Source organism: Astatotilapia calliptera, chromosome 1 (genome assembly GCF_900246225.1).
Source record: "Astatotilapia calliptera chromosome 1, fAstCal1.2, whole genome shotgun sequence".
Lineage (NCBI taxonomy): Eukaryota > Metazoa > Chordata > Actinopteri > Cichliformes > Cichlidae > Astatotilapia > Astatotilapia calliptera.
The window spans coordinates 35,519,732-35,536,020 of record NC_039302.1 but is presented as its reverse complement, the minus strand read 5'-3'; the positions used below and the strand labels follow the sequence as shown (position 1 = coordinate 35,536,020).

Sequence of the window (16,289 nt, the reverse complement as noted above, 5' to 3'; positions counted from 1 at the left end):
GCGCTTCAATTATTCAGGAGTCTGTGGAAAATGCAGTGCATACTCTATCGCTGCCTCTCTCTGTTCCTGTTTCTCTCACTTGCGTTGACTTATTTCGTCTCTCCCAAGTGTTTCTTTTTTTAATCCCTGGAGTCTTGCACCGCGTTTGCGTTTATATCAACTCTGTTTAGTTATTTATCCTCGTGGTGGTTTATCAGCATGTGGAGGATTGTAACTGCCAAGAATAAAATTAAAACCAAAATATCAGTTCATGTCATATTTGTTTAATGTTGTGTTTCTGAATTCCCACTTTTTGTTTTTGCATAATGTTGATGTACTTAATGTTATATAGGTTTAATTTATTTTGTCAGTTTGTATCTTTCATATATCAGAAGTCCAATGTGCAAAATATTGACCTAAAAAAAAGTTTATACTGTACAGACATGTCAGGGTTGATGCAATCTCAGTTTTTTTTCTTTTTTCTTCTTTGGCCTTCTTTTGGAGCCTTTTTGGTCGAGCGCAGAGAAAGGATGCTGCAAATACCAGACAAAGGATGTTAACGACATGAGGGAAAGAGGAGGAGCTTAGAGGAGGTTCATGGATGTCATGAACGAGGACACACAGAGGGTTTTGGTGACAGCGGAGGGTGGTAGGAGCGGGGTGAGATGCAGGCAGATGATCCACTGTGGCGGCCCCTAAAGGGAGCAGCCAAAACAGGAAGAAGTGGTCATGTTATTTATTTTTCCATAGTGATTTAAAAGTAATGTAAAAAACGATTAGTTATGTCTATAACTTCTGTTCCCTGAAGGAGAGGAACGAGGTACAACACATAAGTATGGGATATCACGCCCTCGCGTGTCCTGGCTGAAGAAACCTTTATTCACGCCTTTACGGCAGATGACGTGTGATGACACGCGCAAGGCCCCGCCCGCACATATAGCCGCTGCCATCACCGTCATCCCTCAGTTCGATAGCCGCTCTTCACCGAGCCAACTGCTCAGTGGGGCCACCCTGTGTTGTACCTCGTTCCTCTCCTTCAGGGAACAGAAGTTATAGACATAACTAATCGTTCCCTTTCAGTCGATTCACTCGGTACAACACATAAGTATGGGACCTATATACACGCCCCGCAGAGCAGCCACCGAACCGGAACGGGACCACCACATCCTTAGTGAGTGGTAGACCCAGCAGAAAGGACAGCATGAGCCACCGAAGGGGCTGTAACGTCCAACCGATAAAACCGCACAAAAGTGTGCGGCGACGCCCAATTAGCCGCTGCACAAATATCAGCCACAGGCACCCCTCTAAAAAGAGCCCATGAGGTCGCCATCCCCCTGGTGGAATGAGCTCCCACCCCGTGGGGCAACGCAAAACCTCCGGTGCTGTATGCCAGCGAGATAGCTTCCACAATCCAGTGGGACAGCCTCTGTCTGGACAGAGCTCTACCTCTATTCGGATTAGCGAAGCAGACAAACAACTGGTCACACAAACGCACATCCCGAGTGCGCTCAATGTAGGTGCGTAGCGCACGCACCGGACAAAGAGAATGCACCCTCCTCTGCTCCTCAGATTCAAAAGGAGGGGAGCAAAAGCTCAGCAACTCAAACTCCATTGAACTATAAGATGCAGGCATGACCTTGGGAAGATAGGCGGCATTCGGACGCAATACGACCTTGCGGCCATCAGGAGAAAACTGTGTGCAGGCAGGATGCACAGACAGCGCATGAAGGTCCCCCACTCGCTTCGCCGAGGCCAAAGCGAGAAGTAATGCGGTCTTATACGAAAGAAGTTTCATATCTACCGACTCAACGGGTTCAAACGGAGGGCCACAAAGGGCCTCCAGCACCAAAGACAAGTCCCAAGCCGGGACACTGGACTTAAGCACGGGCCTCAGCCGGCGAACCCCTTTCAGAAAACGCACGGCGAGGGGATGCGCACCTGGTGTCACCCCGTCAAAACCGATATGACAAGCAGATATAGCCGCTAAATAAACCTTGATCGTTGAAAACGAAAGGCCTTTATCCAACAGCTCCTGCAGGAATGTCAAAACATCCACAATAGAGCACTGAAATGGGAGAGTGTGGCGGTCCTGGCACCATCGCTCGAAGGCTCGCCATTTGTAAGCGTACAAGCCTCTAGTAGACGAGGCCCTGGCGCTCTGAATCGTCGCTACCACACTAGGTGGCAGACCCTTAGCAACCAAGTTTAACCTCTCAGCAGGTAAGCATGAAGGTGCCACAGATCCGGGCGCGGATGAAACACTTCCCCCCCCGCCTGAGAGAGGAGATCCCTGCGGAGAGGAAGCTGCCAAGGACTTGCTGCAAGCAGGCTGATTATTTCTGCATACCACGACTTCGCGGGCCACCAAGGGGCCACCAGGATCAGAGAGAGGGAATGCCGACGCACCCTCTCCAGAATTGGAGATATCATTTCCACTGGGGGAAATGCATACAGGAGCACGTCTGGCCATTGGTGCGCTAGCGCGTCCAAGCCCAAGGGTGCATCGTGGTCGATTATGGAGAAGTACAGGGGGCAGTGAGCATTCACCCTGGAAGCAAAAAGATCTATTTGCGCCTCGCCAAATAGATCCCAAATCTGAGCCACTATTGAAGGGTGTAACCTCCATTCTCTCACCAGAGGACCCCCCCTGGAGAGAAGGTCCGGCCCCAGGTTCAGGTGGCCCGGGACATGGGTGGCTCTTAGAGTCAGAAAATGAACACTGCACCATAACAGCAGAGAGCGAGACAGCTGCAACAGGGGAAGAGAGCGTGTTCCTCCCTGCCTGTTTATATAAGACACCACTGTTGAATTGTCCGTCCTGACTAAGACATGCTGGCCCTGCAGGACTGGACGGAAACGCTTTAGAGCTAAGAACACTGCCAACAGCTCTAAGTGGTTGATGTGCAGCTGGCGCTGAGCCGCGGACCAGATCCCTCTCACTGACGCACCCTCGCACAGCGCTCCCCACCCACTTAGGGAAGCATCTGTGGACACCACCTTGCGAAACAACACCCTCCCAATCCGAGAGCCCTGGTGCAGTAGCCCGGGCTCCCTCCAAGGACGGAGAGCTAGCATGCAAGACGCAGTTACCGGCAGCCTCCTCCGGAGGTGACGCGAAGCACACAAACGGTGAGAGAGAGTCCAGCGTTGAAACGCTCTCATTTTCAACAGCCCAAGCGGCACTACGGCGATCATAGATGCCATCATGCCCAACAAGCGCAATATCGTCTGGAAACGCAGTCTGCGTCCCAGCTGAAATTGAGCGAGGCAGCGATGAAACGCGGCCACTCTGTGCTCTGACAACCGTGCGCGGCTGGAAAGAGAGCATATTTCCAGACCGAGAAAAGCGATCTGTTGACCTGGGATTAGCGAGCTCTTCTGAAAGTTCACAGAGAACCCCAGTGTCTGAATGTGTGACAGAACCCGCGACAGCTGCGTCTCCGCCTGTTCTCTGGAGCAAGCCACGAGAGCCCAGTCGTCCAGGTAGGCCAAGATGCGGATGCCCCTCTTCCTGAGGGGCGCTAGCGCTGCCTCGGCACATTTCGTAAAGGTGCGGGGAGCGAGCGACAGCCCGAACGGCAGCACTAGGTATTCGTAGGCTACGCCCTCGAACGCAAACCTCAGAAACTGCCTGTGTTTCGGGTGTATAGCGACATGAAAATAAGCATCTGTTAGATCGATTGTCGCAAACCAATCTCCCGGGCCGACTGCACTCAGGAGCTGTCTGAGTGTTAGCATCTTGAACCTGTAAGTTCGCAGGTACGTGTTCAAGACTCGCAGGTCGAGGATGGGACGAAGCCCTCCCCCTTTCTTCGGAATGACAAAATAACGGCTGTACCAACCTTTGTCCGTCTCCGAAGCGGGGACCACCCGTATTGCTCTCTTCTGTAATAGCGCCTGTATTTCCTCCCTGAGTACCAAGGCTGCCTCGGGGTTGACAATCGTGTTCACGACTCTTTGGAAACGAGGCGGCTTGACCCGGAACTGCAACCGGTAACCCATGGCAACGGTTTGCAGCACCCACGGAGAGGGGGCGCAAGCGCGCCACTGAGGGAAGTGAGCAGCCAGCCGGCTGGCCTGCAGCACTGACGGCGGGGCGCCGTCGCCCCCCAGTGTGTCTGCAGGGGACTGCATCCCCTGCCTGACCTGGCTCATTTCGCCTGCAGGTTGAGCATTTGAGATTGTTTGAGAGTAAACAACACTCTTTATTGATTGCAACATGGGAACATGTACATTTATACATTTTGTTGGGTGCACCTTTTCCGGGGCATAACAATGAAAAACAGCGGGAACACTCGATGTGGTCGCTTGAACATTCAACACATCTGAACCGTGTGCAGGGGTTATGTGCTTGGGAGACCGCGATAGGGAAGTGCAGCGCCTTCTGGGGCTGACAACCTGAACAGAACTTAAGCGGCACCTCTTGTGCGGCAACAGAGGGGTAAGAGCAGCGTCTCCCTGCGTCTCCCGGCCTTTGCCCCAGGCCGACTGGCGTGGAGCTCGGGCCGGAGTACGTGCTCTCGCCGGCGGCCCTCCCACTCCAGCAGTGGGCGCCGGTCTCTTGCCAGCTGTCAGAGGAGCGGCGGGCCTGTGAGAGCTAGCAGTGGGCTTGGGCTGGCGTCTGGGGATGATGTCGCGCAGAGCTTCCGTCTGCTTCTTCCTCAGATCGAATCTAGCCTGAATGGCTTCAAGTGAATGTCCGAATAACCCAGCCGCAGACGCTGGTGCGTCCAGATACACAGCTCTGTCTCTATCAGGGACGTCGGAGAGGGTCAGCCACAGGTGCCTCTGCGCCACCACTGTCGAAGCCATCCCTCTGCCCAGGGAGAGCGCTGCACAGCGAGACGCACGGAGGATGTAATCCGTGGTGACTCTAACCTCGTTAAGAAGAGGTGACAGCGGGCTGTCCTCCGGAACCAGCGATCCAAGCTCCGCCAGGCACATTGCTTGGTACGTCTGGAGCATGGTGACGGAGCTCATGGCTCGAGCGGTGCCGGCCTGAGCCCGATAAATCTTCTCCAGCTGCGAGGCCGAGAATCTGCAGTGCTTGGACGGCAGAGTTGCGGGGCCACCGACACCATGGTTATGGGACGGGGCCAGATAAGCAGCCAGAGACGGCTCCATAGGGGGTGGGTTAGCTAAACCAGCTCCCTCGGCGCCGTCCAATTCCATGTACTGTCCATAGCCGGGCACAGTGACGCGGGTAGACAGAGGTTTGTCCCATGACGCTGTTAGCTCGCAGAGAAAGTCTGGGAACATGGGGAGGCAGTTTTTGGCCGTTGCGGGCTCCGGTGGAAGGAAAAAACCCGCAAACCGCGACGGCTTCCGAGCTGGTGGAGGAGAGGGCCAGTCCACCTGCAGCTTCTCAGCGGCACGGCGAAACAGGGAGAAAAGAGAGGTGTCATCGTGGCCGACCGGCGCAGCAGCGGCGGCATATTGGGTCGACAATGAGCTCTCCTGCTCATCCTCCGACAAACCATGGATGTCCAGGCCGATGTCCAGCACGTCATCGTCTTCCTGGGGAGCGCTGGCGGGCTTCAACCCAGGCTGAAGCCCGTCAGCGCTCCTGCATGGTTCCGGTCCGTCATCGGCTAACCCGTCAACGTATTCCATGTGGTCAGCCCAGCTAATCGCGGGGACATCGACCTGAAAATTTTCGTCTTCGGACTCGGACGAAGCCGGGGCTCCAGACTCGGAAAGAAGAGGGTCATGCCGTGCGACAGCCGAGCGTCCCAGCACTCTTTCCACAAACGTCACCCGTCTTTCCAGGGTCGAGCGTCGGAGCTGGCGACAAAACGCACAAGCTTCGGGCTCCGTCAACGCTCTCCTAGCGTGGACGATCCCCAGGCAGACAGGGCAGGCATCGTGCTGGTCGCTGTCGTGCAAAGAGAAACCACATCCCTGAGGACAGGGGCGAACAGAAGATTTCTGCTTTGCTCGCTTCGGTTTGGAGTCCATTCCCAAAACGCAAAGCGAAACGCTGCACAAGAAAAACTTGAAAATAGCGCTCCGCGGGCAGCCTACGCACCAGCTGGGCGGTGGAGGCTAACACCAACAGGGGCAGTTAAGCTAGGTTCAAGTTGGCAGACAACGGAGCTAACTAGCAGTAGCTAGCTAGCCCAACTCAGCAGAGGTGTTCTCAGCGAGGTGAAGAGCGTAAGAACTGAGGGATGACGGTGATGGCAGCGGCTATATGTGCGGGCGGGGCCTTGCGCGTGTCATCACATGTCATCTGCCGTAAAGGCGTGAATAAAGGTTTCTTCAGCCAGGACACGCGAGGGCGTGATATCCCATACTTATGTGTTGTACCGAGTGAATCGACTGAAAGGGAACATACAATTCATGCACATTTTTGCAACTGTCCTTTTTAACTGCACAAGTTGTGTTTCCAGATTGTGGATTAGGTCGTTTAACGTGGATTACTAACTTATCCTGATTTGATTGGAGGTTTTTAGCAGCCTGAAGGTTTATTTCTTTTAGTGCTTCAGAGTTCTTATTGTTCCTAGATTCCTAGAACTAAAGGAGTTAGTGTCCCTGCTATAGACAGTATAAAAGATTTTTGATCTCTGCAATTTCAAGCTTCATTGTCTAACATTAGTCAAATAACCCACTGAAAATGCCCAAAAGGCATTAAAACTGTGGGGAAGTCCACTTGAGTGGGACCTAGCAGAATCCTAGCTCACTGTATCAGGACACCTGCTAAAGTAGCCACGCCCCCTCTTGAGAAAATTCCCCCCACCCAGAGTTGTTATGAAAGGGAAACGTATTCATAGAGCCCAAAACATTTTGTTGTGCCACGCTGTAAACATGCAGTTTAAGGAAATAATGCATGCACGTTTTTACATGGGAGTCTGTTGGGGTGGACCTGCAGGTGGCAATTACAGTAACTGCAGTTTTTACTAAATTACACATCGGCTTCATTTTTAAGCTCCAGAAACTTGATTTAAAGGGAAAGTTCCTGTTCCTTTCACAATAAAAGTCCTGGACATATACACTGTGTATAGAGAAGAGGAGGTTATTGCAATAGTAGAAATCAACTTTAATGAGTAAAAGATCTCTTTTTAAAAACCAGCAAAAATATATAGTGTTACATTTGATATCATTGACATTGATGTGAAAATAACGTACAGTTGCCAGGTAACAGTAATTTCAGTTAAACGCTATAAAAAAATTAAATATTTTTGCACACGTGTAGAAAAAAATCGAGTTTGTGGTGTTGATCAGGTAGTCGCACATAAGTTTAATATATTTTTATTATTATTATTATTTGTTGCTTCTGTTTTACTGCATTTCAGAGGCAAATATGTTTATTCATATGCATTAAAGTTGTTTTATTTACATTAAAATACACAATTTTGTGTTAAGTCACTCAGCCACTAATATTTCAAAGTGAAATCATTTAATCCAAGAAACATCCTGCTCCATCCAGTCGCCTCACAGTCACTCAGACTTATCGTATGACAGGCTCCACTTGGACCAGCTGCAGCAGTAAAATGCTGCTTCCATCAGTAACTGAAGGGCCCTCAGAAAGTGCGGTCTCTGTCAAGGCCAATTTATGGCCCTATTTCATAATTTTAAAGAGTGTAATTTGGATCTGCGCCAAACCTTTATAGCTTCCTCCTCACCGGGTTTCCATTTAACTCGACGTTGCAGTGTTTATTTATTCTCAGTGAAAAACAAACAGATGACCGCCTCTCGCCTCCCCTGCAGGGATTTTGATGCCAGTCTGTATCTGTGTGAGGAGGCCTTTGGCCTGCTTCCCCTGGACACGCTCGAGCGCCTGGCCGGTACCCTGCTGCTGTACCCCTACGTCCTCACGCTGCTTCTGCTCTGTGGCATGTTGGTGGCGGCAGCACTGCAAAACCTGAGGTAGGTGATGACTCAACAGGAAGTGGAGAGGGTTATATAAGACAAAGTAGCTCCAGATTACTCTGATCAGTCACAAAATAAAATAAAAAAACCCCCACAAAGCAAAACAACATTAAATTAATATTTTGTTACTCTACTCCATATTTTTTGACCCATTCATGGGCAGTTTTTGTGGTGTGGGCGGGGCATGTTGAGCTGAGGAAAGACGCCTCTGCCAGAAAGTTCAGTTACCAAGAAAGTCATGCCTGGTCTGCAGCAATGTTTAGGTGGGTGGTTTGTGTTTAAGTAAAATCCAGATGATTGCCAAAGTTTCTCTGCATTGGAAGCAATCAATTATAAACTTTGTGCCGGTTCACTTTATTTAAATATACATAGCACCAGCTCACAACAGCTGTCGTCTCGAGGTGCTTTATATAAGACCCTACAGTATAAGAGAGAGAACACCGAAGACACGTTCCCCCCGCAGCACTTGGCGATAGAGGGAAGAAAGAACGAACAGAAACATATCCAGCAGAGCCTCGCGCTGTCTGGTTGGGGTTGAGGGGAAAGAGAAGAGAGAAACTACAAAGAACAAGGAGAGTAGACAGAGGAGAGGACGACACATTTAAAGTAGAGGAAAGTGATATAGCTTCAAATGATATCATGGTAATTCAAATTTGTGCTAACAGTATTTCTGACGATGAAAGAAAAAACGTACTGAACAGTTTTATTGACCTTTGCAGGCAGCAATATTTAGAAGTAAATAAAGCCAGTAAATGAAGGCCATTTTCTCTATTTTCCAGTCAGCTTCTGTCATTGATGAAACGTTAGCTAATTCAAAGTGTGAACTAATTACACCAAGGTACCAGCAGCAGCAGCATGGTGGTGCAATAGTAGTGACGCAGCACAAGTCAAATGTATGCACGAAAGTATCCCAGTGCCACGACCATGAAAGGTGTAACTATGAAACGGACTCTTAAGCAGGACCTGAGAGACAACAGCTTAAAGTTCACAGGTTTTATTGTCACAAAGGGAAGTTTCTCAAAGGCAATGTTAAAACAGGATGAACACTGGAATGAATCTCTGGCAACTCGGCACAGCAACCCTGAGAGAAAAGAGATGGGGGTTAAATCCAGTCCACAGTATGGGTGAGCGGCAAAGTAATGAGCAGAGTGGCCGTCTCTGTCAGACCAGCTTGACAAAGACGGGTAAGATATCTGGGTTTGAAAGCACTCTTCAGCTCCAGAGGAATCATTAGGATAATGATTACAAGGGCGTTAGCACAGGAGACACATTAGGAGAGTCATAGAAGAGCCTGGGAATTTAATGTAAAAGTATAAAGTTACTGCTTAACACTTTAGTTTAATGATAACAAATTCAGTTCAGTTTTAGTTATAACGTCAGACAACAGCAGTCACCTTAAGTCGCTTTATATTGAAGGTAAAGACTCTACAATAACAGGAAAAAAACAACAATCACATGACAAACACTGTCACTTGGTGACAGTGGGAACGAAAAACTCCCGTTTAATAGGAAGAAACCTCTGACAGGTTCAGGGAGGGGCAGACATCTGTCATGGCTGGTGAGGAAGCAGACAGGACAAAAAAAAGAACTAAACTAGCTTAAGTTAGACAATATTTTCACATAATAAATCTGGTTATTGTATCTTGGCCAGCTGCTTAAAGCACTGTGCAGGAGTAGTTTCCATCCATTTGTTCTTCCCGTCTGCAGCTAGCGAGGGCTCCAGCGATCCTCGCTCATTTGTTTACGTTTGGGTCGCACGTCACCAGCTGCTAGCATCTCCTTCTTAGCAGCTGTACTTGACGGCGAATTTTTGCCTCGTGCAGTGAAACACGTTTGTTGTTTTCACCTTCAGCAGGAACAGTTTTCGTGCATATTTTCCAAAGTACTCTGCTTTATTGGAGGTTGCTCCAGCAGCCTGAGCTTTAAGTAATGGATGGCTTGGGGTCAGCTGATCCAGCTCTAACTAAATTATAAACTTTATCAAAAAGGAAAGTTTGAAGAAGGTGCAGTTAGCAGGTACCCTGATGACAGGTAACTGATGAACCCTCTGATGAGTATTTCTTTACAGCAACTAGTGATAAATCAGGCAAAAATAAACAAGAGCCCATTGCTTTGGAGTTACATTTCATCAGCTCTGTTTCTCTTTTGCTTGTCATACATTCATGCATTAAAATTAAACTACAAAGGAAACCAGAAGGCTTCCAGTACTGAAACTCTTTCCCTTGCCCACAGATTCTTTTTTTCATATGCAGATATCTTTGGAGAAAAATTAGTGAAGTATAAATGAATCGACGGTTTCGGCTCCTTCAGAAAATAGAAGAGACAAGATGCTTATTAGGAGGCAGAAGCCCAGTCGTGGTAGTCACAGTCCCCGTGTCTGCTCCACATTGTTTCTTCACGCTCTGCAAAGCCGCTCTGCCTCTTGAAGCCTCATGCGCCTGTGGTGCAAGGTGAGGGGCCATATCGAACTAATCACATTAGCATATCAACTCGCACTCTGCCGTTGGAGGCTTGGAATACTAACCTCATAGAACAAAGGGCTATTTGCCAATTCGGGAATTAATTTAATCCAGTTTAGCCCAGCTCACGTAGGAGGAAGAGCCGGATTGGATTTGTATTCAAATGGAAGCCAGTGTCCGTCTGATTCGGTGCAGGAGGCCAATTCGGGGGAGTGACATCATGCCCTCGAGCCTTCGTCTGTTTGTCTGCGTGCCGACTCCCGCAGACAGAAACGGTCGTGGGTGTGTGTATTGTTGCGTGTCCACTTGTGTTCAAACTACTAATGAAATCTGAATAATATCAATTCCACCCACCTTCCCTTCTGCCTCTCGTCTCGAGCGTCTGGATGTAATGTTTTATGTATCACTGTTGTCTTTTGTGTCGCTGTGTTTTTCGGTTTCTCAGCAGGCCTAACAGAGGTTCCACCGAGGAAAAGAAAGGAGCCAGAGAGGGACAAGTGGCGGCATTTCGTCCAGATGTGGCCTACAATCTGCTGCACACGCTGTTCTACGGCCTCCTGGCTTTCAGCACAATGAGGTGAGACCTCGTAATTCTAGCATCATCTACATGCAGACGTCCCCAAGTAGTCGCATTCTGAGACGGGAACTCTCCAAATGTACTTTTCCTCTTGATGAGTTGATTATGCAAAGTCGCGAGCAGATGCTAAAATCCAAGTGCCTCTTAAACGCCTCTCACAAAGTGTCTGAATGGTCCGCTTTAGCCTTGATCAGCCCTCAGCGCCAAGTACCATCCAGCACCACTCACAGCAGACGCAAAAAGAGTCGATACAGCTGAACAATCGATAATTAATACTCTGACCCCCCCCTTCAGAATTTTAACGAAGACCTGGTGCAAACAAACGGCTAACGAAGCTCCATCTGCCGTCTCTCCACTTACCATAAATTATGTTTTTTAAAAAGAATCATTAAATTTTCTTATTTATAAGGTACGGTAAATAGTTTCAGTTAAGTTGCTCATTTTAAGTTACTTTACTGCTGTTTCAGCTTGTGTTTATGCTGTAAAGACGTCCAGAGCAGGCCACTGTTGGGAAGAGTCTCACGGCTGTGTGGCTCAGAAAGGTTATAACTTAGAACTTTTTATTTCATTTCGCCTTGTAAGTACACAATACTATTTCAGCAAGCAGTTTTTTTTTCAATAAGGATTTTTCACTGGCTTTCAACTCCTTCTTGTAGTTTTTAGTTTTCCACTGTGGCTCAAGTATACATTTATTTATGTGCCGGTGAGAGTAAGAAGGCTCGTTTGGTTTGTTTTTGCAGTCGGTGTGTGTCTCAGGCAACCATGTTGCAACCTTTCTCTGGAAAGACGGAGAGAAATGGTTCCAGAAATAAGATAAGATATAGGAGGCATACTGTTTACATGTGCGCTGGCTTTGAAAACCATCTTCTTTGAGATACATTTGTTTACTGTATTTACTGTGCTCTTGTGCGATATTTGTACAAATGCTGTTTGTACATATGTTCGGAGTCGGATACTAAGAGCCTTCTTTGCTGCTTCTTCCTCTCCTGTTTTCTGGTGGCACACAGACGTGCAGTGGTCTGTTTCTCTGGTTAATATTATGGCACAATCCACTGGCAGGTTCCCACCGTGGAGCAGCAACACCTCTGAGGGTGTCTCGGCTTGCAGGTGCCAGACTCAGAGGCCCGACACCAGTGCTGGCACCTCGCTTTACCGCCGTCTTTCTTGTGGTTGACTTTCATATTCAGCCTCTTCTTCTTAATTTCCTGAATGTTTTGGCTTGCCCGGCTGCAGCCTTTGCTGCTGTGACATGAGATATTTGCTCTTATAATATCAGAACTGTGACCACCAGATATCATTGGTTTGACCGGCATCGGCCTCTACACAGACTACTGCAGTTTTCAGTTTGGTGTCGGCTCTCGTTGGCATTTACAGTTTGTTCTTATTTAAGTCATTTTTTGGATGAACAAACATTTTTATTCAGTTTTTCTTTTATGGGTTTGTGTGTGTCTGTGTGTGTTTAATCAGGTGAAATTATTAATATCAGGAGCTACAGTGGGTATATCATTAGTGATGTTGTTCAGTCAGTTTCAGTCGATTTCTAAAAGATGGATATTGTGTGCTAGCACAAAAGTTCATTTCCCAGCAGAATGCTTCTTGTACCTGGAACAAGTTTTATTCTCAGTATCAAACATGCTATGACTCACTTTAGCTTTTACTTATAGCATCTATAATGTGAGCATATGGTGCTCCTAAAGGCCCCGTGTGGGGTTTATCATGACCATTTATTTACTCATTAATATCTTCTGTAGGAAGGTAAAATACCTGATCGTCAGCAGTCTCTGCACAGCTGTTTCTGTCCTGTTAGCAAACATGTTTGGATAGTTCTGTCTACTCATTAGTGGTTAATTTCACATGCATGGAAAATTCCCTTTCTCACCTATTTTTATCTCCTTGCTTTAAAGGTTTGGTTCTATAAAAAACAACAACGCTTTTTGCCGTATCAGTAGCTCTGCAGCGTCAGACAGTGTGACTAATACACCCTGTGGCTTGAATTTTTCTCTCTCCCCATTTCGCATCTATAACCTCGAGCACAACAAGCCTCCCAGACCTGACTCCAGTCGTCTATTTGTAATTGTCAAGTGGTTTTCATCGCCACCATCATTAGTAAATTTTCCGGCCTGAACGCGTTTCAGACTGCAAACACACGCTGACATGTACGATTTATCACTAGGAAAGTATAATTGTGTTTTAACTTTAGGCTCTTTGTGAGGAGTGTCAGGAAAACCATCGAGATCACCAGTGGAATTACTACTTCCTGTCCCTGTAGTAAAAGAAACCTGCAATTACTCTGTTAAAAAAGAAACTGGAGTTTTCTGGTATGTTGTTTATAGCAACTTGGCTATGAGGGTTTTATAGGTTCACATAAGTAGCTTCATTTAAATAAGAGTCTGTCAGTAGCTGGGTTATTCTCTGTGTAGGGAAATGTTGATAATAATTGAATTTATGTGGTTAGCAGGATTCAGAAAAGCAGGTCTATGCAGTACTGTTAACACTTATAGTTCACACAGTGCTTTGCTGTCACAGTTGGTAATTTAAAGTACTGATTAAATTCCCACAAAAGGAGCAAAAGAAAAAAAAAGTCCTGAAAGCTTTTAGCACAGAGTCAGGTAGGGCAGAAAGTGACACGTTTGATTTCAGCACTTTCTCTAAAATGCTGATTAAGAGAGAAAAGCCAAAAGTGCAGAAAGCCATTTGTTTCTGTCAGACGGCTCCTTTGCATTAAAAAAGTATTGAGATTTATTTCAGTGAGGCTGCACTTCTTTATGCCTCCCCCCTCGCACGGCTCCATCTCCGCACCTGTCAACAATTTTTCAGCTCATTTCATTCTCCCCGTCTTCAGTCTTCTGCTCGCTGCTCTCTGTTTAATCTTTTTCTCATTTGTTTAGAACTCTTTGCTTTAGACTTCATGTGCTTTGGATCAGAACTTAAAAATAATGCAGTGTTTTTGGCACCAAATCAAACTCAACCACAGCGAAACCATTTCACTAACTCGTGCGCAAAACTGCAGACGAGTTGGTCGTCTTGTTTGAATTCTGTGTGTGTGCTGAGGGAACGTCCTCCAGTCCAAGCTGTATAATTTGTCTGTGTCATGGAGGCTGGGATCCTTTTTCTTTTTTCTCCTAAGAGGAAGACTGTTGAGACACGAGCGCTGCTTGATATGGCTTCTCCTTCTCTCTTTCTGCCCAGAATGAAGTATATATGGACTGGCCACATGTGTGCGGTCGCAGCCTACGGTGTCTGTGGGACCGAGCTGTGGACTGTGCTTCTCAGCGCTCTCCGATGCAACACGAAACTTCTGGTACGAGCTCACATTTTCACTTCTGGCTCCAAATAGTGCTGCAGGGAGGATGGGTGGTAGGATCTTTGTTTACGATAATCTCCAAAAATTCCACTACTTTATGTCCTCTGAAGCATAAATACAGTCATCAAAGCTAGAATTCAAATATTAAAAAACCTAATCTGCAATTGCAGAACAAAATGTGCTTCACCATCCAGGCTAGTCAGGGTTGAGTAATCTCAGATCTTGTTCCATTTAGATGGGAGAAATTATTCATTTGTGAACTAAAGACAACATAAAATATAAAAAGGATAACTATATTTATCCCAAATGTTGGGAAATTCCAGCGTTACAGTGACTAAAACTGTAAATGCACTTTGCAATTAAATGGCCCGATTTTGCTTGCCGCTGAGTTGAGGAAGAGGTGAATTTCTACCAATCAGATCGTGTTTATTCAAATGCTCCACTGTTGCCACTGACCAATTAAAACACATTATGCTAATGTCCCATGGGAGCGAGGTATTTGCTTGCGCATGAGGAGATATTGTGTGTGGATACAGTTGCTAACAGGCTCTTCAGGCTCGTCTTGTGAGCGGCTGCCAAACATCCAGGATCTGACCAGCTCGTTCTTCCCAAATCGAACACATTCACTGCATTTACTGCACTGATCAGTAGCTTTTCTCTCGTCTGTGTCACATTAAGAGTGATTGCAGTCCCACGTTGATCCCACGGTGCCGTTTAGGTGTCGCTACCTGTAAATGTGACTTCCAATGGTTGCTGATGTGGCTCAGAGTCTGTTAGATGTTTAACTGGTTGCTAACCTGTTTGATGTAGTAACTTTACATACACACTGCGTGGCTGATGACATGTTCTTGACCTGCTAGATGAAAGTGCACATGCTCTGAGCGCTACGTTATATCGCGCTTCCACAGATGAGTAAAGAGCTGTTTTAGCTATTACCCAGTTCCAAAGGTCGTCTGTAACCACAGTGCTGTGCTGCTGGCCACTGGATAAGCACACTAGAGCACAGCCAGTTCAAATTCTCTTCATCAGAGTAGTTTCGAGCAAGCAGGGGAAAAAAAGACGACGGATTAGATCGTTTCTGGCCGGGCGATTGGACCGAACAGCTTTCCAGTCACTGAGCGACTTCTAACTGTCGTTTAAGAAAAATTTGAAGTGTGTACTTTGTTCTCAAACATGTCTCTGAACGTACTGAGGTTTGATTCCCAGTTCTAGTAACACTGCACATTATGCCTGTCACCACCCTCCAGTGTGACTGACATTGATCTCGTTTAAAGCTCACTGCGAGGCGCTCTTGAAAGATTTTTCTATCTTTTATGATTTCCTGTATTGATGTGACGGTGAACCATTATGCTGCTGAATCCACAGCCTGCACTCTGAGCGTGTGCCGGCATTGCCAGTGAGGCCACTAGGTGTCAGTGTGGTCACAACAGGACGGCAGCAGGAATCAGATAAACGATGGTCGGGAACAAAGCTGCTCTATCTGTCTGTTATCTCACTCCGTGCTCATTTTTGGTATATCTCTGTGTGGCTCTTTACTTTCCTCTGCTTCTGATACAATTATTTTCCTTCATTTCATTAAAGTTGTTTTCTTTCTGTCATTTTGCAGTTGAGGCTTGTCAGATATGTCGTTCCTGTTGTGATGATCGGTTTCCTGTATTACAAGGTAGGCCATTTTCTTGGTGGTTTGTGCTCATACCTTTTATTGGAGTTTTACTTCTGGAACCACATGGAACGATCTGAGGGAAAGAAAATGGGCTAAATGGAAGTTACGGAAGAAAATGATGAAAAGCAATTGGAGCCTAACAGGATACTAAAACGATTGCTTCCCCTTTATTTATTTTACTGTTGGAGGAATCTAAATAGCTGTCGTATTCCCTGTTATGTTCAGTGAAGCAATAAGATGTTATCAAAGATATATCAGTGGGTTTGATACTCTGCTTATGGCTTCATAAACCGAATTTTCCATCACTTGTCTTTGTCTTTTTTCCCTTTAGTTCTGGCCTAAGCTGATGGAGGAGTTATCAGAACTGAGGGAGTTTTATGATCCAGACACCGTGGAGCTCATGACCTGGATTAGGTAGGCGCATACACCGGCGTT

General features: G+C 47.0%; 1 protein-coding gene across 4 annotated transcripts in view; it reads left to right on the top strand.

Moving 5' to 3' along the window:
- Positions 1–16,289, top strand: part of dpy19l3 (dpy-19 like C-mannosyltransferase 3) — a 73,864-nt gene that overhangs the window by 33,583 nt on the left and 23,992 nt on the right. For 3 of the 4 annotated variants that reach the window (XM_026175889.1, XM_026175872.1, XM_026175896.1), the window contains 5 exons: positions 7,690–7,848; positions 10,756–10,887; positions 14,077–14,188; positions 15,798–15,854; positions 16,186–16,268. In XM_026175889.1, the coding sequence (XP_026031674.1) occupies positions 7,690–7,848; positions 10,756–10,887; positions 14,077–14,188; positions 15,798–15,854; positions 16,186–16,268 (543 nt within the window). The remainder of the gene's footprint in view (positions 1–7,689; positions 7,849–10,755; positions 10,888–14,076; positions 14,189–15,797; positions 15,855–16,185; positions 16,269–16,289) is intronic. The other variant, XM_026175880.1, reaches the window with a different exon arrangement.